The sequence below is a fragment of the Falco cherrug genome, chromosome 1, assembly GCF_023634085.1.
Source record: "Falco cherrug isolate bFalChe1 chromosome 1, bFalChe1.pri, whole genome shotgun sequence".
Classification (NCBI taxonomy): domain Eukaryota; kingdom Metazoa; phylum Chordata; class Aves; order Falconiformes; family Falconidae; genus Falco; species Falco cherrug.
Window position 1 is genome coordinate 51502350 of NC_073697.1, and position 26773 is coordinate 51529122.

General features: G+C 37.4%; 1 protein-coding gene across 8 annotated transcripts in view; it reads left to right on the top strand.

Annotated features, from left to right (window-relative positions):
• PPP2R2C (protein phosphatase 2 regulatory subunit Bgamma) overlaps window positions 1–26773 on the top strand; it is a 207549-nt gene that overhangs the window by 137213 nt on the left and 43563 nt on the right. For all 8 annotated transcript variants that reach the window (XM_027814213.2, XM_027814228.2, XM_027814221.2 and 5 more), the window contains 4 exons: window positions 7611–7708; window positions 8316–8481; window positions 12696–12808; window positions 14825–15002. In XM_027814213.2, the coding sequence (XP_027670014.1) occupies window positions 7611–7708; window positions 8316–8481; window positions 12696–12808; window positions 14825–15002 (555 nt within the window). The remainder of the gene's footprint in view (window positions 1–7610; window positions 7709–8315; window positions 8482–12695; window positions 12809–14824; window positions 15003–26773) is intronic.

Here is a 26773-nt window from a genome sequence, read left to right on the forward strand (position 1 = left end):
GTGCTTCCCAGGCTTAGCTGCTTTGGATATCCCTAGCAGCTGAGGTACCTGCTGGAAGCAGGGCTGGAGTCGAGCCCTGCGTTGCCTGTTCATAGGCAGGGACGACTGCCAGTCTTGCAGCACTGAGAGGCTGCTTGGTTACTGCAGGTGATGCAGTACCACTGTTTGGGAGCCCCTGAAGAGGTATTAAAAGGAATTGCAGCAAGCTTTTTATCAGTCCACTGAGTATTTCAGATTATGAAGGCACAAAGCAGTGCACTTAGTGACTTCAGCAAGGATAATAGTAACATTAATTAGGCATTCTGCAGAACTAATGACTGAAGCTTTGCAATGTCTCCCTGATCTAAGCAGGTCACCTTGAACATGAAGAAACTGAAGTGCATGAAAACTGTAGCCAAAATTTTGAGAAACGTGTCCTAATTTTCAGCTACACCACCTCTGACAAATGTTGACCTTATTTACTACTGAAGTAGTGGGAAACTTTCCAGTTACCTTGGTGGGCAGAAGGTCAAGTCTCTTTGACCTCTTCTCCTGGAGGCCTTGCACTCTGTGGGAGAGAGATGGGTTCCATAGGCTCTGAAATAAGGATTTTGAGCTTTTAAACTAGGAATAGAAGTGGAGGGGTCCCTTTATGAAAAACTGAATCTCAGTGACTTGTATTCAGGCTGAAGTGGGTTTTTTAGCACAGAACCTGATAATCTGTTTTACATATTTGCCCTGTAGGCAAAATTATTTTTTTTCCCATTGACTGTGCTCCAATAGTTGGGTGTCATTTCCAGATTTTCTAATTTGAGAAATATAGCTAGAAATTAGCATGTGACTAAAAATTTGTTGAAAATGTTTTCTAAGCTCTTTAAATAAATACATACAAAAAATGGTGGAGAAAAAAACCAACTCTGTGAAAGCTTAAAGCTAGAAACAGTAAATCACAGTGGTCATAGGTGCTCGTAGAGGGGATGTAAATTTTGGGTTTGGTTTTTAGGTTCTGTTTCAATTCTCTCTTTGAGTGAGCGTGAACCTACATTCAAATATTCTGAATGGGAAGGTGCTTTCTTTGGTCCCTGAAGATACAGGGATGCATAGACCTGTGAAACTCAGTGGTATCCTGATGGTCTCATGATCAGCTAGGGCTGATGCAGGCCACTGAGGTATGTACGTGTAGCATTTCTAAAAATCCAAAAGTTGGAAATTAAAGATGAAAAAAAGGGGAAGATTTGCTCAGTGCTTGCCAGGATTTGAGGTTAGGAAATTTGCTTCTGTTGTTGTTTTTTTAATTATTACTATTTACTACCATCCCCAGCTGAAGTGTTCTTGTTTCAAGCAGCTTTTAAAAAGCTGTACAGCATTTGACCCCGTGGTTTTGGATTTCCTATGAGGAAGAGATTGTTCCACTTAGAAAGAGAGGTGATATTTAGCCCAATAAACTTCCATTTCTTGCTTGACAGTATTAAATGGTGCTATTTGGATTTTTTCCTCGATATATTTGTCCTTGCTAGCAATGAAGCCAGATAAGGTGTCAGTTAGGAAAACAACTACATGAAGTGTAGTGGACACATGTCTATAGATCTCATTCTTTTATTGATTGATCACCCTGTTTCACTGATCCCTGAAGGACTTACGCTATTGGCATCTATATTCAAAGTTTGCTTTGGCAAAATTGGCTCCCTGTTGTGTTTTGTATTGCCTGTACATCTAACATGGAACAAACACGATTTTGCAGCACAAACTCTATCAGGTTTTAAAGCCATAATAAACAGGAAAAAAAGCAAAGTGAAAGATTTGCCAGGGTAAGAGATAATCCTAGGGGCAAAGGGGTAGATAGATCCTTCATTTCAAACTACTTTGTTACCTTCTGCTGTGGCATTTCCTTGTGCTCTTTCATGCTTTCTTAAGCTCTCATGTGTGCACGTGCTCTCTAACATATGCTCTTCTGTGCCCTTTCTCATGCTTTTGCTCTTTCTAACGTATTCACGTGCTCTTTCTCTCTCCACCTCACGCATCCTTTCACTCTCTTTTTCTCTTACCTGTCCTTATCATATGGCCACCCAACTGTGTACTGGCTTACCGTGTATCCTGTGTTGTTTTGGTGAGGTCAGGTAGTTTGTGTGTAGGTCAACATCTCTTGTTCTACCAGTAGAGTGGAGTTGGCTTTCTGGTGTGTTGGCTTTTAGTGTTAAGTTTTTGACCCAGCCAAGGTGACAGTGCGATGTGTGAGATTTTGCAATGTGTTTACTTGAATTTTGAGGGGTTGTTTCTGGTGTCATACAATCCCTGGATCCAAGATACTGAATAACACTGCTGTGAACCAGAATGGATGCACGTTACAAGTAGGATATTGCTTCAAGTAGCAAATTTAGCTGTTTTTAGGGATCTCTCTTCCAGCTATTTCAGAAAAGAAGGATTCATCTGACCCTCATGCCTTTGAGGTTTTGCATACCTTGTTTTCTAGCTGCTTGAGGAAACCTTTGTAACTTCAGCTTAAAAAAAGGTAGCAGGCTTTTTCTTCCCATCCATTTTTTTCTTTCCCCTTTTTATTATTGTCCAAATCTAAACTAAATGCTGACAACACAGCTCACTCTAATGGCTTTCCCTTCATGTGAGATACTGTTATACTGCTCCCCTTTTATCTACCATTTGTCCTTTTGTTTTATGGCACTCTTTGTTGCAAGCTGCTTTGTTGCTTCTTCCAGATTATGCTCCTCAGGGATTTTTGTATCAGTATGACTGAACATTGCTTGCAGCCATGCCAGACTGAGCTGTGATCTTATTGGATTTCACAAACCAAGGTTAGGCCAGGTCAGAACTTGGTTGAAATAACATAGACTACAAGATTGTCTGCTAGCCACTGGGAACATGCACAACAAAAACCTGACCTAGATGCTGATTCAGTCAGATCAGGCTGACAGTGTTGCCATGCTGATTGTGGTGGATGTGATACAAAGGAGATGCTCTAACCTGTTCTGGCTGGTAGGATTTCACAGCATTTTTTTGAGAAAAGTGCTGATGTTAATTCCAGTGTTTTGGCCCATTCCTATTCTGTCAGGTTTACACTACAGTTCAGTGGAATATTATATTCTCTGATCTTCTTTTCTCTGTACCATTGTGTTATGTTTTTTTGCCCTCAAAACTTGCTATCGCTGTCCAAAAAGCTGCGTTTTGGTGCTGGGTGAAATAGTTTTCAAATTTACTTTTCTTTTCTGATCTTCTGAAGCAAAATAAACTATACCAGGGACTTCAGCTAAAAGGCCCCAGAAAGGGTAGAAATTATTAGTAAAGGAAACATACAGAAAATTGTAGTTGAGCTTTATTTATTGTTCCTTGAGGTTTCTGACCAAAAGACTGTGTGGAAATGAGTAAGTATGTTCAGACTTTGCTTTGCTGAGTGCATACTAGGTGGGAAATGGCATGCAATTATGCTAGAATGCCTGAAAATAACGCAAAGATCTATTATATAGATACAACTTTTCCAGTTCTTGTAAAGGTATTTGGACCTGTTTCTGTTATATAGAAATAAGCTTAAAAAAAACAACCCTTAAAATAAATCTGTAAGAGGCTAGAAAGTGAATATTGAAAACTACACGATGGTTTGAAATAAAGGCCTGAATTAATGTGGGCTACATGTACCAGCCTTTGTTTCATGCCACCCCACATTGAGCCTGAGATGGGGCTGCTGGAGGGTTCATTTGCCTCCACCCATGCTGGAACAACGCTCATGAAGTTGAGGGAAGAGCAGTACAATCAGTTAGAGATATCTTGATGTGCACAGATGTACATTGATAGACTTAGATCTATTAGAAAAGCTGAATATATCTAACGAAGCAGCAGCTGTTGGGTGCAATATAGCCATTAAGCACATTTAAAGAGTGTGAATTGTCAAGTTGCAGAGGAATTGGTTAATGAGGTACAAAAGGGCAGAGGTGACTAGGAGTCAAGGAATGAAATACTTCAGACTGGATCAGGAAACACTTCCCTTCAGTTTAAGCTGTAATGTGATGTCTTTCTGTAAATATGTGAAATTAGAGTCTGGGGAATGAAGTCTGTAATGTGGTGTAGCTGCTGGAACAATTTGCTGTGGCAGGATGTGGAACAGATGACCAGGTGTATACCCTGGTTTTGAAGGCTTTTGGTTTACTTTTCCCAGTCAGCATCTGTATTTTGAGTGTCCAAGTTGTGCTTTTTAACTGAGTGAAAATGTTGAGCATCACGACTGTTAGATCCAAATTTATATACATTTTTGCATAGACGAAATGGGGAATCTAAAAATGGAGTAGGAAGATTAGTATTGGATAAAAGTTGGGATTTGCAATCTGATTGGAAACATTTGCCCATTGGTGTTGAGGTTACCCATAACTGTTCTTAATAGGTAAATTATCTCTGTCGCCAATAATCCTAATTGTTAGTGCAAAGCTCAGCACTGCCAGCAGAGATATGGAAGGTGTAGTGCAGAAGTCTGGAAGGAGTCTTTCATCTCTGCCATCCCTTGCCAAGGGCTTACTGTACATGCAAATTCATCAGCTCTTCCATTGTGAGGCGTTTATATATCCTGGAGAGGGTGAAATCTGATAGTTAATTGCTCTGTATGCTCAGGGAGCCATTCTCCGATAGAAGAATCTGCAGCATGGGACATAGTGGCTGATGTTGCCACAGCATTAATAAATATGTAGGGGAATGTTCTGCAGAAGGGTATGAAGAGCTTTGTTGATTAATTCTGTTCCTACCTCCTCTGTCTTAGGAAGAGCCATCCTGGCTAATCTTTTTTATGAAAACAGCATGACTAGTGTTCGCCTGCTGAAGAGATATGCTGGACAAGATTTTTTTTTTTTTTTTGGCTGTTGTTTTCAGCTGTTATTTACAGGATCAATAAAACTGATTTTCCAGGTCAAGGATAATTTTTTACCAACAAGCTGCATAGCCTTTAAGGTCAGAATATTTGATCTGCTCTTTTTCAAAACAAGTTAATTTAAAAATGATAGGTAGTTTTCAGTTCAGAATTAGTTTTTCTAATAGAAAGGAGGAATGCATCTTGAAGAAACACCTTTGGGGGGAGAGAATTTTGCCTCAGAACAACATCGTTACACACTGCCCACAGATACTTAGCGTTTTAGCTGCTTTTCTTTAAACTAATCACTTAACTGCACACAATATTTTAATGGCAAATGCAATATAACTCTTTTATTAGAACCCTGGTTCAGTTACTATTGAAGTCTGTGCAAATACTGTTGTGGACTTTATTGGACATTGGCTGATGCCTGGGGTGACCTTGGAGAAAACATACCCTCCAAAAATATGACCACCCCTCTTAACCCTTCTTTAAAGTTCAATATAATATTTTGTGACCATTGTGAAGAGTATTTCATACCATTGTGGAAATATTCCAGACCAGTAGCAAGTGTATTCACACATGTAAGTTCAAATGCCATTCATTCCTTTTGTACAGTTATTTTATCTGCTTCTTTTGTGACCTGTTGAGAAAATCACATATATATTACACAAGCAGATGCATACACACACAAATACACACATAATTTTAACAGATATTATTGCCTCTCCTCTGCATTTACCCTTTTCCCCCAATGCACACTTCATGTAAGAGCCTCCATTCTAAAAGGACTGTCATTATGAGACTTCTGCAGTTCTGTCTGCATGGTTGGGATAAGAATCAGCTTTAAACAAGTGAAATTGTGCAGGTATCATTTTATAAGCAGGAGCTCATACCTACGATCGGTATAAAGTTTGCAGGATAAGAACAAAATAGCCAAGAAATGTTCTTCCACTGGAGGCACTACAAATGAATTTATATGCCAGAAAAGTTGATTAGATTTTTAGATTTTAAAAAATGCAGGTTTTTAGATCAAACTCAACCCATTCCAAGCCCCAGAGCATCACCAACTATAAGTAAAGTCTTTCTACTCTTCCTGTACTCTAATGATACTAGGGGGTTTTGGGTATTACATATAAAGTACACAGTCTGTGGAAGTCCACATAAAAATCTAATGCCATTAACTCTGAGGAACTTTGGATTCAGACCCAAAATACTGTAAATTGTCATGTTCCATTTTTCTCGAAGTCTATACATCCATATATTTTAGTCAGCAAAAATGAAAATTACATACGCACTTTATGATTACCCCTTTCTGCTTTATTTATGTAGTGTGTGGAGGAAAAAAAGAGGAAGTGTTGTTTGTTTGATTTTATTGTTTTTTTCAGTCAGTAAAATTTGATGGTGAAGATGTCTTAAAGTTAAAAGATATTTTTCTTTACCATGATCAGTGTGAATTGTTTATAATGTTCCAGTAAGAATCTGGCTTTTGGATGGCGATGTTGCTGATGACAGCTACTGGCAGTAGAAGCTTTCTATCACTCAACTGCTAGTTTATTAAAAGAATAATAGGAACAGATGTTTTCAATTCATGAAATGTATCAAGTAAATGGTACATCCACTTGTTATTCCAATTCCTTTGAATTTTAGTGAACTCATTTGGGGCTAGGTTTTCAAAAGAGCTTAGCCCACTGTTGCCTCGTTGCTCTCAGTATACACTGATGGATGATGAATATATTTGAAACCCACAGCTTTTTATGCCTAAGGGGGAGCTAACTACTGATGCTTCTAAAAATCTGGCCCATATTTCTGATGAGTGAATACTGATCATTATAGACGATTCATACGTGCAATCTCTGAGTAATACGCTGCATTTGTCTGTGACTGTATATATGATGGCTTCTTAAATTACTATTGCACTAGGCATTTTAATTTAAATTATGCTAATAGCATAGGATTAACTGTGGATTATGATTCTAGCATTTACTGTCATACAAACAGAAGAACCAGTTCTTTTGCTCCTGCAGTCTCTTTCTCCCTTCTCATTCTGATGTATAGTAATTTGTACTCGAGGCTGGCCTCAGGTTTTGATTAGGTTTCTTGTCTAAGCTGATGCAATTGCTTAGGGAAGGGCAGTTGCTGAAAATTAGAAAGAGACTGAGATCTTTTTATCTTCTGATGACATATTTTTATGGTGCTGAAATGATTTACTGAAAATGATGATTAGAATGGGCTCTTGTCAGCATTGCACAGTGAGTGGTTCTGGTTTGCCTTCATTCCTCCGTGAGAGGACAGGCTATGTGTGCTTTGCTTTTGTATTCTTGGCTAAAACACATATTTGAGAAAACTAGTGCAAGGGGTTATGTTAAAACCCTCATAAAGAGTAAGGAATAAATAATACATCAACATGACTGAGGTGTTACGTTGGTCCTTGCTAGTGGAAATAGCAGGACGTCAATGCTGTTGCTATCGCCAATACTGAAAAAAAGCTTTGTAGCGACCTGAAGTTGCTCTTCTTGAAGCATAACTTCTCCAGAGATCTCCACTCCCAAACTGCAAATGTGCTGGAAACACAGATTTGCCTCATTATGTTTGCACTTGTTTCATTGTGTAGTAACCTCTGATTGAAATGGCATGCAGCCTGTTTGCATTAGTGACTTGCTGTTGAATTCATCTGTCTTCCTTCAAATCCCTCATTTGTTGCATTTTTTTGTGGATTGCTTGTTACGTCGAATGACTTTGTTTTGTAGTAGCAGTCTAATTTTTGCCTTTTTTCTCTTTTTCTCTCCAGCTGATATTATTTCTACAGTTGAATTCAACCACACTGGAGAACTGCTGGCTACTGGTGACAAGGGGGGTCGGGTTGTTATATTCCAAAGGGAACCTGAGGTATGTGAGTTACCAATGTAGTCCTTAATAGCTTGCTGAAACCTGGCTTCATTTTTAGTATTTTATTTTGATCTAATAAACCTGTTTATAATCTCAAGATTCAGTAAAACAGACTGTCACCTCTTTGAAGAGAAAGTGAAAGAGGGTAAGGATCTTTTACTCTGAAGTTTGCTGTCCCAAACAAAAATGCTTTAAAACTCCAAAATTCTAAGCTAAGAAAAAAGAAGGTTGTTACTGGTTTACTTCTACATTGTTTTAGTAGCTTTTGCCAGTTTGATGGAACCATTCCATTTAAAACTATGCCTTTGCTGTGATACCTTTATGTTTCACTTTTAAGTTCGGTCTATCTGCAGTATCTTTTGTAGAAACCTTTCCTGAATAATTGACATCTCTTAAGAAATTCTGACTTTTATTAAATGTTGCTTCAGTTCTTACAGGAAATTTAATCCCTGTAGAAACAAATCTGTCAATATCATGTTTAAAATGAGAAATTAAGTTACAATTTCAATATTTTTGTATTTGTAAGGCTGCTTATACACGTTTCCTAAGAGATGGACATATATCGCCATCATAAACCACATGTTTTTGTTGTTGTTATTCTCCATAGAGTAAAAATGAGCCTTACAATCAGGGGGAGTACAATGTTTACAGCACTTTCCAGAGCCATGAACCAGAATTTGATTATTTGAAGAGCTTGGAGATAGAAGAAAAAATAAACAAGATCAAGTGGTTACCACAGCAAAATGCAGCTCATTCACTTTTATCAACAAATGGTAAGATAGATGAGAGTATATAGGACATACCAGCATTTTGCTCTTGTGCATTGTAGTGCTCTATGTTCATTTTAGTCTACTGTTTTAGTAATTTCCTATTTTAGAGTTTACCAAGAATGTTATACTGACTCTGATATCTGTTATTTATGCATTTTATTCATAGTCATAGGGTTTTTCCTATTGACTATCCATAGCCAGAGACCTATCCATTTCTGCTATTAACATGCAGTGCTATTCTGAAATAAATTTGGTGACAAAGGTATCACCTTACTCAGCAGCTGTGTTTCACCAGGGATTTAGAATTTTGTCTGATGCGTTTGTCATAACTTCTGTTCTTCATAGATGTGTAAATGAATATAGATGAGAGAGATTAATTTCTTTTTCTTTTCATTCATTATTGTCAGAATGGTTTATTTATGGTTTAAAGACACAAATCTTTGGAAGGCAATAGGAATAATAGTTGGACATGGATACTGACTCATCTTTCTAACATGCTTAAGGCCTATTGATTAAAAAAAATGCAGTGTTAATGCTAAGAGGGCCTATGCAGATGTGACATAAGGGAAAGAAATTGAATGGAGCCTAACATGCACATTTAGAAACATTTGGACCCCCACAACCTTTATTATTGATGGTGATGCATGAGAGAAATATCCAATTTTAAATCTTACATCTCATTATAATCCAAAAATAATTTTTCTTCTGGAAGTTTGAGCATAATTGGGAATTGCCGATAGAAAAATAGTGTAATCTCACCTTTGGGAATTGATGCTTTAGGGCAAAGTTATTACTTCTAGCTAAAATTTATAGCAATAAATACTATTTACATTAATTCACAGTAGATAGCAAATTATGTTTTGTACTCTGTTTCCCTTAAAGTTGTCTTTTGACTTTTGGGGGGCACTGTTGCAATATTTGAAATTAAATATATCTGTTATAGCTAGGTGATTTGTGCTAATTTAATGATTAGTCAGCTAATTAGGAAGTTTGGGAGTTTACTTCTACGCTTCTCTCATGGTCAAAATATCCCTTCTACTTCAGATAACTTTAACTATGAACAGCTTCTTCCAGTGCCTGATACAAAAGCAGATTACTGAAAGTAAACCTCTCCCTTTTCATTTTAGATTTTGTTTTTGGAAACACTGAGGAATGCAGCCAAGTCCTCATCTATGCTTCTTTTAGACTTGGCCCAATAGACCTTTATATCAGTTTTCTGGTTGATATTAATACGGGAAGGGAGAAGGGAAGAAATAATCAGTCTTAGTGTTGCTATGGGTTAATTCAGATTCAGGCAACTCTGACCCGAGCCTAGAACCTGGCAAAATACTTTGGCCTCTGTTTTTCCCTCTTCTTAATTCTGGAGCATCCCGGCAGACCTCTTTATGGTGAGGTGAACAGAAGTTGTGCCACTGGCATAGTCTTTGGATTTTGGCTTTGAATTATAAAACACTTTTGTGTGCCCAGGAGGATTCCTAGCTTCCTGGCACACCAGGGTTGAAGTCTAAAGATTCACCTCTTGGCATACTCCTAAAGATAGCTTTAACTTTAGGACACAGAAGGCCCGTGTTGAATTCCTTGTGGTCTCACATATTACCTGTGAGAATTCATTGATGCTGTGTATCAATTCCATGCTTATAAAAAGGAATAACAGTGTTTTCCCTGACTTGCAGAGAAGAACGTCATTGCCTGTCACACATGCTTATATTGGGCAAGTTGTAGAAACATCTTGAGTACTGGTTTATATTTACGAATTTCTGACCCTGATATTTAAATGCAGTTTTTGATACTTTGCTTTCTAGTAGTTCAGGATCTAAAGCCCAGTTTTGGTCAGAAAAATGAGGACTGTGAAACAGCATCCTTTCTGCAGGCACAGGTGGGCAGTGCCCATTGAATCTGCTGGAAGGAGCATCCCTCTATTAGGGAACATGAGGGGAGAGTCCATCTAAACCTCATCCTCAATATATGAGACTTGACCGGTCTGCACATGCCCAAATCTGTTTCCGTCCTTCTAAAGAGGACTTCTGTCTGAGGCTGTTTCTGCACAGGTCACCTTTCTCAGAGGGGACCTTGATTTATCGGTTCCGTTCCAGTTCACATGTTACCAACAAGTCATCAGCTAAGCTCTTGATTGTAGCACCTTATTAATGGAGGCAGAAGGAAACCACCAAGGCTTTTGAATCCTACTGTGAGTTTCCATTGCTTGCAGTTAGCAAATTTCCAGTTTGCACTGTAAACTGCACTGGTTTTATAGTATAATAATAAATTACTAGGATTCAGTGGTATCTTTTGTACCAGAATATACTGGGGCCACTTTCCATGTGAGCTACATCAGGTAGATCAGAATTTGGCCCATACAGATCATTTCATCAGAGGATTTCAGACGGCTTACCAGACATTAATTAATTTAAACTTCACAACACTCTTGAGACTGAATGAATACTGAACCTCACAGAGATGTTTCTATATTTTGCAAAATACAGGCATGCTTAGAATTTCCAGGGAGTTTTTGAAGTCCAGAGGGAGACGAAGGAGAAGAAAACCAACACATGTGATACTCTTAACTGCTAATAAAATAGTTTTCACTTAGGAAAGAGATAGGTTTATCAATAGTGGCCAAGTCCAACAATGGAAAATTTGTTTTATGTTTTTTCTAATAATTCATATTACAATTGCTGTATTTATAATTTTTGAATAGATAAGCAAGAATGTGCTATTTACATGTAATAAAAACCCCAAGTGCATGACAAGGCCTATATGTAATTTTAGTAATTAATTAATGTGACCAATGCAAATCAAATTTATTGAATATTTAATTGGAACTTTTTAGTTGCAAATTGAACTAACCTCTGTGGATTGATCAATTGTAATATTTTTGTTGCTTGAAAGTTAGCATATCAATATTTTTAGGAGATGCCTAATAGTAAAAACAGAGCAATGGAAGGATTAATTTTGAATCAAAAAGGGGTTGAAGTTAAAGCTGCCATTGAAATGCAAAATGATTCATGTATTCATATATCCTGCCTTTGAAATGATTTGTACTAGGATTTGAAAGAAGTATTTGGATCAGCCATGCTGGGGTAAGAATTATGATCTGCTATGTACTTGAGCAAAGAGGGGTAACGGAAGAAAGTGGGACACTATCAGAAATGATGCAGGAACAGAGGTTAATGAGAGCTGTAGTGGCAGCTGAAGTGCACAAGCTTTGGAAGGGCTTTGGCTACTCGATGAACAGATGAGTGGAACAACCATTAGAAGCTCAGGGACGGATTTCTTGCAGAAGAGTTCTCATTGATTTTTCAGCCTAGGGAGTGTGTTAGGGTTGGCAGATTGGGTGCACAACCAGAGTGGGAGTGGATAGTCAATATTAGGGAGATCTGCAGCTTCAGCTACTACAAAAACAAGGACAAACTCCATCTAAAATATTTAAAACTTCTATTTTTTTGGCTTCAGAGGCTCTTTACTAAATGAAAAGCACCCTTATTCTTCCATCATATGCTTCACCCGCCACGAAAAAGAGAGTTTAGGTTTAATTCCGTTCCATGTAAGACTACTACCTTTTTCTCCCCACTTCTCACTCTTAGCCTTAGAACACGATTCTCTCAGGGGTTTTTTTCTCAAGTATTTTAGGTGCATTCTGTTAGGAGGGAGAAATGTCTCCCTAAATAACCTAGCAAACTGGCTTTAATAACAAGATTGTTTCCTTGCAAAGTCAAATAGTCAAACTGAGCTTCAGCAGTGAGCATTGAGTGGTTTTGGTTTGCTTCACCTGCAAACTGCCAAGTTGGATACAAGAGCAGCACGTGCTCTGTTATGGTCTGTCAGCTGTCAGGATCCTCTGAGTCAGTTTGAAGGTATGGGGGATGTGCTTTATGAGTATTTTTTTGTTGTTGGCAAAATTTTCTGGATATGCAAAGTTATGTGACCTAGAGTGTTTCAGTACAGGACTTGTCTAAACCAAGGTGTAGAAACTGCAGTAAAAATGTTCCTCTTGGAGGAGGATGAACGCTGCTTGGCCTGAGTTTTGCAGCATGGACTTCAGACAGACTTGTTTTGCTATATATGCAATGGCTGTTATGAAAAATGCATATTAATAAAAAAAAGTTTTAATTGTACAAATATTAGTATGTTCTTGTATTAACACTTTTCAGTAATTATTTAAACAAGCAGTTTGGCTTGTTTAAACAACAAACAGTTGTTTGTCTTTTCTTTTGAAGATAAAACAATCAAGTTATGGAAAATTACTGAAAGAGATAAGAGACCAGAGGGGTACAACTTAAAGGATGAAGAAGGAAAACTTAAAGATCTTTCTACAGTAACATCACTGCAGGTAAGCTGCTGTCTTTGTCTAACATCTAGTTGTTTCTGTATTAGGAATGTAGTAATGGGTGCTAATTCTGTAAAAGATTTAAGTATGTACCTAATGCTAAGCATACATATGATAATTCTCATTGAAGATTTAGCTGTCTGGTAATGGTCTTGAAATCTGTCACATATTTTCAAATCAAAAATCCTGTATGATACAGTGACCAACACAAATATGTTTAAAGAGTTTATGTCAGTTTTATTCTTCCTGATAAAATTCTCAGTGTGACCTAACATGCTTTCATACAGGACCCTTTAGCCTAGCGTGCTGGAAGCATTCTACTTGTAACTAATATGAGACAGTGTTCTTGCCTTATTCAGAGCAACTGTGTTAAAGACAGTACACCATATTTCAATCTCATCTTTATTTAATTAGTATAAAATAATTATCTCTTATTTTAAGAGTGGGATTTGCAGTAGTCTGTGTTCCAGTGAAAGTCAGGTTCTGCATTGCTGAACAGATGGAGTCAAGGAGCTCACAGAAGCATGTATGATCACAGAATCATAAAATCACTTAGGTTGGAAAAGACCTTTAAGATCATCGAGTCCAACTGTTAACCCAGCACTGCCAAGTCAACCACCAAACCATGTCCCTAAGTGCCACCTCTACACATCTTTTAAATACCTCCAGGGATGGTGACTCAACCACTTCACTGGGCAGCCTGCTCCGATGCTTGACAACCATTTCCATGAGGAATATTTTTCTAATATCTGATCTAAATCTCCCCTGATCAAACTTGAGGCCATTTCCTCTTGTCCTGTTGCTTGTTACTTGGGAGAAGAGACCAACAGCTGCATGATAATGTAACAGATTTTTGCTCTCAGACTTTAATGGCTGAATTCACTCAAGGTGTTTTGGCAAAGGAAGTGGCTAAAGGTTAGAACAGGAAGGCTCTGTTGTATAAGCACTAGTATTTCTTTATTATTAAAACCAAATAACCAAACCACATCTCCAAAACAAGCCAATATTGTCTGTTGTGAAAAAAAGCCTCCAAAGTGTAAAGGTGACTACATTAATGGAATATTTATCTATTTGATATGGTTAGGCAAACAAAACTATCCCAGATTGCTAATTGTGTTAGAATTCAAAGGCTGAGCCAACCATTGTTTTGTTCCTTTAGTGGCAAGCTAAACTCAACCTTTAACTTCTCTGTGTTCCTCTTTAAACTGTCTTGTGGGTTGATGTATGATAGATTTTTTTCTGATGCATGTTGAACAACATCGAATAGTCCCAATCATAGACCACAGCCTTACAGTGCTTAATGCTTTACCAATAGGGAATAAATTGACAGTGTCTAGTTGTTGAAGCATGACATTGAAGCGATACACAGGGAAGTAATGAGGGCATAATGATGAGTGATAGTCTGTGCTCTTGGCTTTTTAGAAGTATGTGTCTATGTACGGTATGTCAGTACACATTGGCTTTGTTTTCCAAGACTTTATTATGTTTTGCTGGGATTATAACCTTTTCACCACTTGACATTTTTGAAAGAGAGACATCAAGTAGCAAAACAAATACTATAAGTGATTTACAACCAACAGCAAACTCCTCAGCAAAAGCAAAATACTGGAACTTCACTGCTTGTCAGAGCCAAAGCCTCCTGCATGTGTGAGACAGTAGCTCCTGCAGTGGGACTGGCCTGTTCTATGCCAGCTGTCAGTGCCCCACTTCCCACATTCTCGGCTTTCCAGTGCCTCCCTTTTCACGGTCCAGGCTTTCCATTGCATTGCCTGGCTCTCCACAGTTCTCCTGTCCTGTCCTTCCTCCTTGGCAAGGATGGCCTTGCTCAGCAATTCGTCCACGGGGAAATTCAGCTTGCGTACACTGTCGAGAAGTTTTACAATGTCACAGTCTTTGCTTGCTCTCCATTGAAACTCTCATAATCCTAGCAAGAAATTATTCAAAATCTTACTCTCTTTTTGGTTTGTGTTTTGTGTGGGTTTTTTGTTTTGGTTTTTTTTTTTTTTTTTTTTTTGGCAGGTGCCTGTATTGAAACCTATGGATTTGATGGTAGAAGTCACTCCCCGGAGAATCTTTGCTAATGGTCACACCTATCATGTCAACTCAATATCTGTCAACAGTGACTGTGAGACATACATGTCAGCAGATGATCTCAGGATTAACCTCTGGCATTTAGCAATCACAGATAGGAGCTTCAGTATCCTTTATTGTGGTTTCTTTCTCAGTGTTGGTAGAATTAATGGGGCTTAATAGAACTGGTTTACAATATTTTTCTGCAGATCTTAAAATATACCTTTACTTATCAGAATCCCTGCGGTATTTGTTACAGAAAAGCTCAGATATCATAAGAGACAGCTAAAAGGTTGCAAAAAATCAGGGAATTTTATGTGAAAAATTAGTCTTGGACTTGCTTAATGACAAGTAAATGGGAAACTGATGCCAGCTGAATGGTAACTGTCTGCCTGACTAGAATATACTGTTATCTCCTGAAGATGCTTCACACTGAACTACTCCACCTTGCTTTGATGAAAGGTTAGTCCTTACCCTGGCCTTACCTCCTGTTCTCCATCACCCTGCTTCCCGGAACCCTAATGCCTGAGATGTGCACAGGTTGGGAGTAAGGCTCAGCTGCTTTGTGTGAGTTGTTGGGTCTGTGATTAACACAGTCATTGCTGTGTCAAGTGCTGGCACCATCCTGAAAGCTGTGTTTGTAGGATCATTCCAGTCATCTGTGAGGCTGCCCCTTGCACTGCAACAGGGTGGCTTGGAGGAGGAACAAAATAAAATGTAGCCAAGAAAAGTGATTCTCTGTGTTTTTCAGAACATAAAAGACCAATAAGAAGAGAAATAGGTTATGGGGCCAACTCAGAATGTTGTGTTTCTTTGGTGATTTCAAGTATTTCAAAAGGCGTTAGAAGAATATTTCTTTGTGGATTTTTATGAGAGATTATTAGATGTCAAAGTGAGGTTGTCCTACTGCAGGCAAATTCCTAAAAGACAGCACCAATGTGACAGGGTGTTCTCCCTGTCTCTGGTGATAGTATTTCTTCCTTCATAGACCAGATCATCTGTGGAGCTTAGCCCATGCTTTGTTAATGTCACAGGAAACATTTTCATTAAATCAATCAACTCTTACTGTTTCTGACAAGTTTTTTTTAAAAAAACAAATAGTTATTATAGTTTGTGAGGACAACACGAGGTTTTAAGTCATTTGGCACACTAAAAGCTTACTGCCAGAAATATCAGCCCCGAATGAGTTGTTAAACCCCAAGTGTGTGTAAATCATTGAAGAGGAAAGGCTTACTATGGGAGTATTGATGCAATCAGTACAAAAGTATTGTGAGTATGGTAGTGTAAAATAACTTTTAGTGTTTATGCAGAGTTTTTTATCTTCACATGCTTTATTTATGTTGATCAATTTATCCTTACATAAGATTAAGAGGCTGGTAGATAGATTAATTTGTCTATTATTTTGTGGATGAGGAAATTGAGGCAGGAAATGTAAAGAAATTGCTTATGAAAACTATAAATTTCATAACCCTTATTAACATTTCATTTGTGCTTTGTATGAGAACACTTGTATGCAGGCTTCAGAAGCACTTGGCCTCCAATGTTTCAAATTCTAGCGATATACTAGGAAAGAGCTGAAAACCAGTCTTAAATTGTAACTACTACCATGTGTCTTGAATGGAACATTATAGATAAAATTATTTGAGGTTGAAAACCTCTTCAGGATGTTATGGCTTTTACTCACGTGTGTTCAGCTCCTATATTGGTGACGGTTACGTGGACTCTGTTTCAAGCATTAGCACACTCTTGTTGAATATTTACTGATAAAAATTGTTTCAGAGTTTCCTCTTGAATCATTGATTTAACTCTTAAAACATGATAAAATTTATCGTAGCATGCTCAGTTTCTGAGTATGTACTGAGAGTGATGTCAAGGGGGAAAATTAAGAGTGTGTTTCTGAGTTTTAGGGTAGGAAACTTCCTGTATGTGAGACAGCGGTGTTGTGATACTTATGCGGATGACTTTGGTATAACTGGATTTCTGTCCTGGATTGGGATACAGATATTGCTGCTGCTTTTAAATACACATGAACAAACATCTGGGAGGACTGTGATGAGAAAGTTTAGGCAGTGACAGGAGAGAACACTAGGTAAAGGGATGATAAATGCTAGGGGCAAACTGTTCTTGCTAAGCTGGCCACGGTGGCAGCAGTTTGACTTCTGTGGCTGGATACCAGTATGTATTCAAGAGAGTAGACTAAGTTAAATAGTCTGTATCCATTTCTGTTTCAGACAATATAAGCTGTATCTGTACTCAGTTGTCCAAATTGGGCCATCAGGCAGATTACTTTTAATTAATTCTTTGATAAACAGAAAGGTTGAGATATTTATTCCAAGAGAAGGTGAGATAGTTACAGAATATTGCTCATTTTGGGGAATTAACTGGGACACCATGATACCTGAAAGAAAGGGGTAAGTTAAACTTGACTCAGTCTTTCCACAAGGTGTTTTTTTGTCTGTATAGAGCCCTGTAAGTCCTTGTAAATTTCAGGGGCACGTTTTTCACTAGATTTCAACATCCGTCCTGTAAAGAAACTGCATTTCTGTCCTGCAGAAAACCCTTAAACTCTCCTTAAAGAGAGAGTTTAACTTAAGAAAACTTAAAACTCTCCTGAAAGCAGATGAGCTTCTGGTAAAAACATTGGGCGTGCCAGTTGCAGTTAGGACTAGACATATTAAGATGGAAAAATTCTGCCAAGCAAACAGTTTAAATTATAAATGAACGTTGCTGGGCTTGATGCTTTCTGCAATACACTTAGGGGGACAGGCAGCAGGAGGCTCAGACTTAAAGATGCTGGCTTCACATCTTTTTACTACATGTAAAATGGAAATGAAGCATTTTGCTCTTTTACATGCAAGGCTTGATTCCCTGGAATATGTGTTTAAAACAATAAATAGAAAACATTTTGGTTTGAAGTGGCATTTGTTAATAAGGGATCTGATAGTGATGTGTATTTGTCTTTCTGCTTTCCCTCAGAGGCAGCACTGCTACACATAATGAACTACTATCTGTTTACCCAAGAGGCTGGTTGTGACAATGACACAAACAAATACACTGGGAGAGTTTCTGGACATTCAGCTCATGTTTGAACATCTTTACAAATTGCAAGGGAAACGCTGGAGAAAGGATGGATTGGCAGTGGTGTACTAGGGTGTTTTTCAAGTAAAGTACTTTGTCTTGTAGAATTTTATTCAAGAACAGTGGGTTATAACGATTATTTTTGCAGTTATACAAATCACTGAGAATTGTTCATTTCTTTGAAAATGAAAAGGCAAAGCAATGTAGCCCTTAAGTTAATTCTCTTTCTGTCTCCTTTGGAAAATATTTTAAATCAGCTTTGAAGAATTTGACCAGAATATTTGCCTTAGGTAAAGCCTTAGGCAAATAAAATACAGTTGGTGGTTGTCTGGTTTGCTTTTGTATTAGCATAAACACTAACTGAGGTAAAAAACAGACACGTGAGTTTCATGCTACGGCTGTGTAAATTTTCATGAGGAATATGCAAGACTTCTGTACATTGCTTCCCACTTGCAAGCAGATTTGCTCAGTGTTATTTGGGCAGGAGGAGGCAAGGGAGAGGAGGAGGTGAGAGGAAAAGAAGGGGGAATGTCAGCTGGTAAATAATTGCACATATGAGGCTTTTCTTTGCTGGAAGGTTTAATGTGTTTGGTTGTGTTATGGAGAATGAGAGTCAGTGGCCTTAATTATGGATGATATTCTTCACTGGAAAAGAAGTGAGGTGGAGGTTGCTATATTTTTTAATGTTCAGTCTGAAATGGCTTAGCAGTGTTGCCTGTAGCTTAAGCCTTTAGATAAGTCATCTTGGGTGTAGTGAATGAGAAGACAGGACTGCTGGAAGTGTACTGATAAGGCTTACCTAACATCAGCAGCAATCTTTGGACTATCTAGCTGTACTAAATATTCTTTATGAGAATGTATTTGGATTGCTCACAGAACTATGTAGCTCATAGCACTTGAACTCCCTTCATTTCCTGGTAGCACACTATTTCACTCTAGAGGCTGTCATGGCATTGCTATGGAAACAACATCACCATTTCCAGCGTGTACTCATCTTGAGACTCATCTTGACTAAAATACTCATTTCTCAGTCAGATCAATATAGTCCAGGGTTATCCTGTTTTAATAAAAAATTCCTTCTTCCGTGTCCCAAAAGGGTTAAGCTAATTAGCAAATCACCATAGGGCCTTCTTATAGTCTAATGTATTCCAGTATTTGAAGCATGCCATGGATAGTCAGATCATTAGGCACCATGTCTTGGGGAAATTAATTTACTTAAGAAGTAAACAAAAAAAAAAAAAAAAACCCCAAAGAAAACAACCACAAACAAAAAAGAAACGGAAAAAACCAAAATAACATGATGCATTGATGGATACCAAGTTGGTGGCAGCCCATTGTGCACCTGAACATAGTGCATATATAGTGCTCTGGCAGCAGCCCCAAGGCTGGAGAAGATAGTTAGCCTTAGAAAAATGCCTGTTACCTGCCCCAGTGCTAAGTATTTGGATGCTAAACTGAAGGCAAATCTGCAGTATTCACTTGGTATTTCTGGAGCTGTAAGCTGGCAAATTTATGCCCTTGAGGGAGATAAGGTTGCTTCTATAAAAATTCCTTAGCCAGGATGACTGTGCACAAGCTGTGTGCACAAGGATGTAATTTCTGTGCTCTCAAAAAAAAAAAAAAATTCTTTACTGCATGAAAACCGGCTGCCACCCCCACCTGCAGCACTGGTTTCCTCAGGCATAGGCTTTCTGTTTGGGGAGATGGCTGGTATGATTTCTCTTCTTTTGAGAGCTCTGTGTAATGTATTTTAGCACTTCCTATTGTATCAAGAAACATTCTGCCAATCTGTATCATGTATTTAAAAGGTGTATATTATACCATGGAGTCATATTCTAGGTACTAGCAACATTCAGGTAGCTTTTCCGCAAATCCGTGTTCTTCTATTCTTTACTTCCTAGAATCTCTCCTTCTCCCACATGTGTTGTCTCTGTCTCTCTCTATTAAAAGAGAATGTAGATGTCTGCCAGTTGTAAGTAGAGGATTGCAGAGGCACTATATACCCTGTTTTCACAGTTTGGCAAGTTTTTTTGAAGTGTAGCTGTTGAGAAATAGTTGCTTTGCTTTTCTAATTAAAACAGAATTTCTAATTAAAACATTCCTACCTGAACAATGGAGGGGGATAAAAGCTATTTTCAACAAGTTGATTAGATTCTGGATTGATGTAATGCACTCTTAGTCTCCACTTCTTTTTCAGCAGGGGAGTACTGGGCTTCTAGTAAAAATAAGAGTTGACAGTAATAAAGATTTTGACACCTAACTCACATGTGAGTACTGTCAGCTGGAGGTTTTTTGTGCATTTTGATAAATGCTGAATTGTACTCTAATGTGAGGTAAACTACTAGGAATGCTGAGGATTCCAGTGCCTTGTTCTTGCAAAGCTGTGTAGAGGCAAAAGGATTAAAAAAAAAAAAAAGAGAATAAATTTTGTTGCATGAAACTTGTGAATACACCAAGTATCGATACTTAACTGTTAGATTATTTGCTGTGTTACCATTTCTCATCTGCTGATAATTACACTGTAAACAGGTTACAATAGAGATCTTTCATCCTCTGTATTACTGAAGTGATTGACACACTTTAACACAATGAAATACTTTGAAACAGAAATATTTTAAAGTAATTGTAGTAGAATTCTGAGGTCAGTCAGTCAGCCCCACTTTATACTCAGCTAAACAAAGACTGTTAGAATCAAATATGTTTGCTGGAATTTCAGCCCAGAATCTCAGTGTTGCCTGGTGAGATCCCACTTCCCATCACTTCCATCCATACTCTAAGTCTGCATTAGATAAAGTGGCAAACTCTTCAGGAGAGAGAAATCCTATAAAAAGGTAACAGAGATCAAGAAATGGTAGGAAAATGGTTTTGTTTTGGAAGAATGTAAGTTGGTGTACCTTTGTTCCATAGAGATTGTCTGTAATGGGATAAAATGTCACTGAGCACTAGAAAATGGTTTTTTGCTAGGGATCACTTGCTTTAATGGGCAGAGAAAAATAATTTAGTGTTTTCTAAAAAAATATGTGATGATTCTAACCTTGTAAAAGGTAATCAGAAGCAAAAACTTTGTCGTCCGCTGAAATTAATCTTTACATTGCCAATGCTTAGCATTTAGTCATTTGATGATGAATTTAGGAAAAGTGTTGTAGTACCTAAGCCTGCTTATTTCTCCCAAGAATTTTGTGTTTAAGTTACTCTTACCTGAAGCAATGGAAGAGCTTTTCATTTGAAAAATTACTATATTAGGTGGAAATTCATGGTTATCCATTTCCAATGATTAGCTATTAATTTCAGTTTGGTTTTAGGTGATCTGATTTTTGAAGCTCTGAAAAGCGGCAGATTCCATTGACTTTGCCTGTTAACTTTTGGATTTGAGATCTTTCCGCTTAAGAGTATTTGTGCATTAAAAAGAAATTATTTTGAAGTTACCAATGCAACTGTAGATACCAAATCACCTGATAACTTGAAGGTCATTTACACTGGTGTAATTCAGTATTTAGTTTTGCCAAGATGTGATTAATACATTGGCAGCAGGTACTGTAGTTCTTATATAGTTCTTATGCCCAATGATGAATATTTCTGTGTCAGCAAAGCATCATATGTATGAGTGGCAGCAGATCATAGGTCATATACCAAGGCTCAGGATCAGAACAAGCTCCAGTATAAAGCTTATAAAGTGCTACTGATGGGACTGCAAGAAAGTGCTGTCCTGTATACATATGGTAGCGATTAAGGGAATTTAAGAGAATTCTTGAAATCATGAAAAATAGTCCCTCATTCCTGGAAAGATTCTTTGCATTAAGTAGTATAAGCTATGCATACTGTGTTTTTCAGATGCCCAGAAAACTAAAGTTCTGTTTTGTAGGGAGGCCTGAGATGTCTTTCCTATCTGACTAGAGTTTTCATGCTTTTTCGATACTGACTTAAAGCTTAACAAACAAACCAAGTTTATAAATGGGCTCTTCCAGACAGTATTTTTGGGCTTTTTCAATTAGTGTTGTGGATCTGGAAAAGCAAGTATGACTCCACTATTTGTTCTGACTACAGTAGTTATTGAAGGGGAAAGAAGAATGTTTTGCTACGGTCAGGTGAAGTACATATATGTTATTTCTTGTCTAGAATGCCAACCCATGCAAATTCTGATATTCTCCCTTGGTGGACTTATTCAGAAATAAATCCTTGCTCACATGGAAGTAAAAAATACTTTGTGTCTTGTTTAGTTGTTGGGAGGACTTCCTCATTGTACTGAGGAGTTCACAAATAATGGTATCCAAAATAAAGCCGGATGAAAATCAAGACACAGATTTGCAGTCAGGTGGGTGTAGAATAGCTTGAATTTCCAAATATCAAGTTTAAGCTTCATCCCAGGAGATAGGAAGGTGACTGAGTCTTCATTAGCCAATGTAAGAGTTAAAGTAAATTTAATCGGTACTTTTGGAGACAAAAAAAGGTATAGTGAAATGCATTTTGGCTTCTCTTATATTTTTTTCATACATTAGTTTGCATTTCCTTTATAAGACGTTTGTAACATTAAGTCTCAAACTGTGATGGTTTGAACAAAGTACAGTAACCACTTTATGTTAAAATATTAACTACATACCACACCTTACCTATATGAACAAGCAAAGCTAGAGAGAATTCAAATGTTGAAATTGTGTATGTACTGTAGTAAGAGTATTTTGGTATACATTAAACTGCAGAAAGACAGTGCTTAACAGAATAAAACCCTATCACAATTTTAATGGAGTTGTTAAGCAGTATTATCACTAGGTATCAGTGATCAAAAAAAGCCTGATTTTCTTTAAATTGTTTTAGATTCTGTAGGGGTCCACCCTAATCGTCTATGTAATACTAGATAAATAATAATTAAGAATAATATAAAAGAGGGAAAGAATTCTCTGACTGCTAGGCTGGGGACCATGCTGACTCCATGAGCGTGTAATTAAACAATGCATCAGGCACCTGTTCTTTGTAACTACTGTAGCCAAATGTGGCATGAAGTAAATAATTTTAAGCTTTAAACAAAGTATCTCATGTGACCACTAGAATGAGGATTTTAGAAATGTCGCAGCTGGGAAAGTCCTTGATGTGTGCTTTTGCTACCTGTTAGGAAGAATACAGTAGGTATTCTTTTATTAAATTCACACAAGAAATGTTTTTAGTGTCAATTGAGGAATAAAATAAGTAAATAAGTAAGTATGTGTAACTGTAAGTTGTCATCTCTGAACTGTATAGAATCCCAATAGTAAATGAAGGTTTTCATGAACTCTCAACAGACTCATTTGTAAGAAAAATTCTGTGTCCCTAGTGCAAAGTGCCAAGAGAGAACTGCATTTCTAGAAGCACCGAAATGACTCTGTCCTGTAAACACTGACAGATACAGCTTCTGCAACAGGCATTGAATTGGTTCTTGTGCTTCTGTTGAGGTAGAACTACACCCAGCTTGGACACAACATTATTTCTGATGTGGTCATCATCTAGTGTAGAATATGTTAATTGGATACAGCTTTTAAGCTTTTCAGAGCAGGAACAGTTGTGTGTTTGTATGTTATCTGGTGCAAATTACAGTCTTTATAACTAACTGCTGTAATTCAAATAATACGTGATAATTATAGCAGTAAGGCTGTGTGAGTAGGGTCTATAAGGACCTCAAGGATGACTTGTTTTCAAGAAATACAGAGAATTCTCAGTATCTTTTAGGAGTCTTTAAGTCCAGATTTAGGGAGCTGTGAAAATGTGAATAAATTTGCAATAGTTCAAGATTTTTGTTTGGTTTTATTTCTTGACAGACAATACTTGATGATCCTTGTCAGAAGCAATTGCTTTTAAACTATTCTCATCACCTTAACTTGACTTCTATCTCAGGAATTTGACTATAAGCCAGTCAGAATTGGATGAAGGAGCATGTCTGATAGCCAAAGTAGTGGTATCAGAGGTAGTTAAACAGTATTTTTTTAGCATTGAATCACTGTCTGAGACTCTCCTGCCATACAGCTGAAATGTACATTGCAGCAAAAGCAAATGATACACAGCTGGAGTGTCAGATCTTGGTGTCTTCAGGCATGGGATAGTGCTATGGAAATATATGCTATCTAGCCATCCTCCAAAAATAAATAAATTGGAAGAGTTGAGCCTGGCTGTGAAAAACTAATTACAGCTGAGGCCTTTGCATTCTTGGCAAAGACCAGTCTCTCCCTTTTTCTGGAGTTGCTTTTAAAGAAGTTAAGGTGATTTGAGCACAGCTATAGCCTTGGGATAATTACTGCACTGCAGATTTATTGTTTAATAAAAATATTAATTTGCTAATCAGAATACGTAATTTTCTTACTTATCACTCCTGTCCATACACAACTTGAATGAATAAGTATGTGATTATGTTATCCGTTTAATGGATTTCTTCATCTAACCCACTTTCTTCTCTAATGCATTTATCTCCAAATAGAGACCCATACCTATTATTTTGTTGCTGCAGAGGTAAAAGAAAAACATAACCAGAGGCATTAAAATACTCTTGTTTTTTGAAACTGTATAGTGAATTGCAAAAAGGGGGGGGGGGGGGGGAATTAACTGGACTTGCAGCAAATTATAAAGAATAGTGTGAAATCCTGAGCCCTTAAAAGCCATTTTGGATTGCTTTAATAGTACATTAAAGAACGCAGCTGGAATTTCACTGTGTTCATATGTTTGTAGAGTTACCTAAGCAATGTAACTATAGAAGATACTTAGAATTTTACAATAGATGCAAAGATGTCTTTTCACAGACCTCCACAGAACCAATTGGTTTCCCGTTTAATTGGGACTGCAGCAAACAAGTTACTATTTTGTACCAGGAATGCCCTTTGAAATATCATTATCTCAAGCTTTCTCAAGTTTATTGCTATCAAAGAGAGAAAGAGCACTTAGTAGAACTGAAATGAACGTTAGCATCACCAGCCAGATCTCCTTTTTCACCCTAGTGGTTTATTCTGACGGGATTTTCAGGTTTTATCCAGAATCTGAGATCCTTAGCAAAGAGAGGCTTGGGAACTAGAGCAAGGAGTATTTAATTACAGATAAAGGGTCACATCACGGAGCTGATTCTCAGCTAAGTAGCACTCGTATTTTAGTGTAATGTGGCTGCAGTCCTGTGGAAATAGGTAACAGGATTCACTCCAAGATTTATTGTCTTACTGATTTTATTTCTTCAGTTGATGAGTTTTAATCGGTATGGTGTCATTGTGGAAGCTTTTAAATTGCATGCTTCTATTTCCCTCTGGATTAATTTCTCATTGAAGCGTTTTAGAAATGAGCCATTCTCTGTTGTCACAGGTGCAGGTGATGTATCCAACTTGAAAAACATGTATTATGAATTTATTGAAAGTTAGGAAAAAAACCCCAAACATTTACACAATTCTAGGTACAATTATACGAAAAGATAATGTATAAATAATTTAATCAGCTCTGCCAGAGGGGCGAATTCTCTTAAATGAGTCTAATTATTCACATTCCCATGTGAGTTTGGACTTGAAATTAACCTTGCAAAGCACAATCTTTTGCAGAATATTAACATGAAGAAAAAAAAAAAAGTAACTTGCTTTGCTGATTGGCTAAAATCTTTTCTCTTGAAGAGTATTCCATGCAAGAACAGAGATGTCATAAAAAATGCTCACACAGTTGTCTCAGGTATTGTAAAGCTTGCAGTCTGTCCCTCTGTGTTCCTCTGAGTCTTTAAAACCTGAGACCATGGAAGATTTTGTCAATATTTAAGTAGCCAGGGTACTTCTATTAATGTAGAAGTTTCTCTTTTCTGTTGTCGTAACACAAACTGGCAAAGACTACACTTTAGTAGTGCCATTGCACATGAAATTGCAGTAGCTAAGGGAGGTCACTTTTAGGGCCTTTGGAATAAAAATGCTCTGTAAATAAAGGAATATTAATATTAGCAAAGTTACAGCACCGGAGTTAGGAATAAGTCCATTTGGACTATTTTCATACTGACTACAGGCAGTGTGACTTGCCTGGAATCAATGTTCTGAAAGCACACCGAGCAAACAGGCAGAAAGCTGTGAATATCGAACCCCTTTGCCTTGGGGAATAATCCTGGTGTTTCAAACTCCTGGAATCTGTATTTCTCTTCAGTGCCTAGAGACCAAGGTGATGGGTATTTTTGTAAATCCTTTCACATAAATTGAGCAACTAGGTAATAAGTGCTGCCAAAAGGTTTTAATTGGTTGACTTGTATAATTTAATATAGATGATTTAGAAAACTTTCACTATGGAACTCCTCATTTTCATTTTCACATTGCTCATCTTCAGGGATTTCTTGGCAGTGCAAAGTTAGTTGCAGTCAGAAATACCAGTATAAATTCTGAACATAAGCCATTATCGGTATTTCTAAAGTACCTATTTTTCAGAAGTATCTGGGTATTTTGAAGATGGTTTTATTTGACTACTTCCATAACAAACATGAAGGGAAGGGCAGTGTGTTAGGCTGTAGAAGGCACTTTGAGCTAGCTAAATCATGCAAAAAATTAGTCCTTTGTGACTTGAATTGTAACTTCAGTTAAAACATGGAATTATTCTACTCTACTGGGGTACAAATACTGCTGTATTGGGGTTTTCTGAAAGGTATATAGAAGAGTGAATTGCACATTGGAAAAGAAAAATTTCCATAAAATGCTCTAAAAATTCTATACCCTCCAGCTGGAAGTTCTGTGTCTGCCTTTTGATAAGCAGATCTTCCTCAGCTTCATGGGATTTTAATAATTATAAGGAAGAAATGTCTTGATGGTTTTACTGTTACTGAATAGGTTATTCATTAAAAAAAAAAAAAAAAAAAAGAGA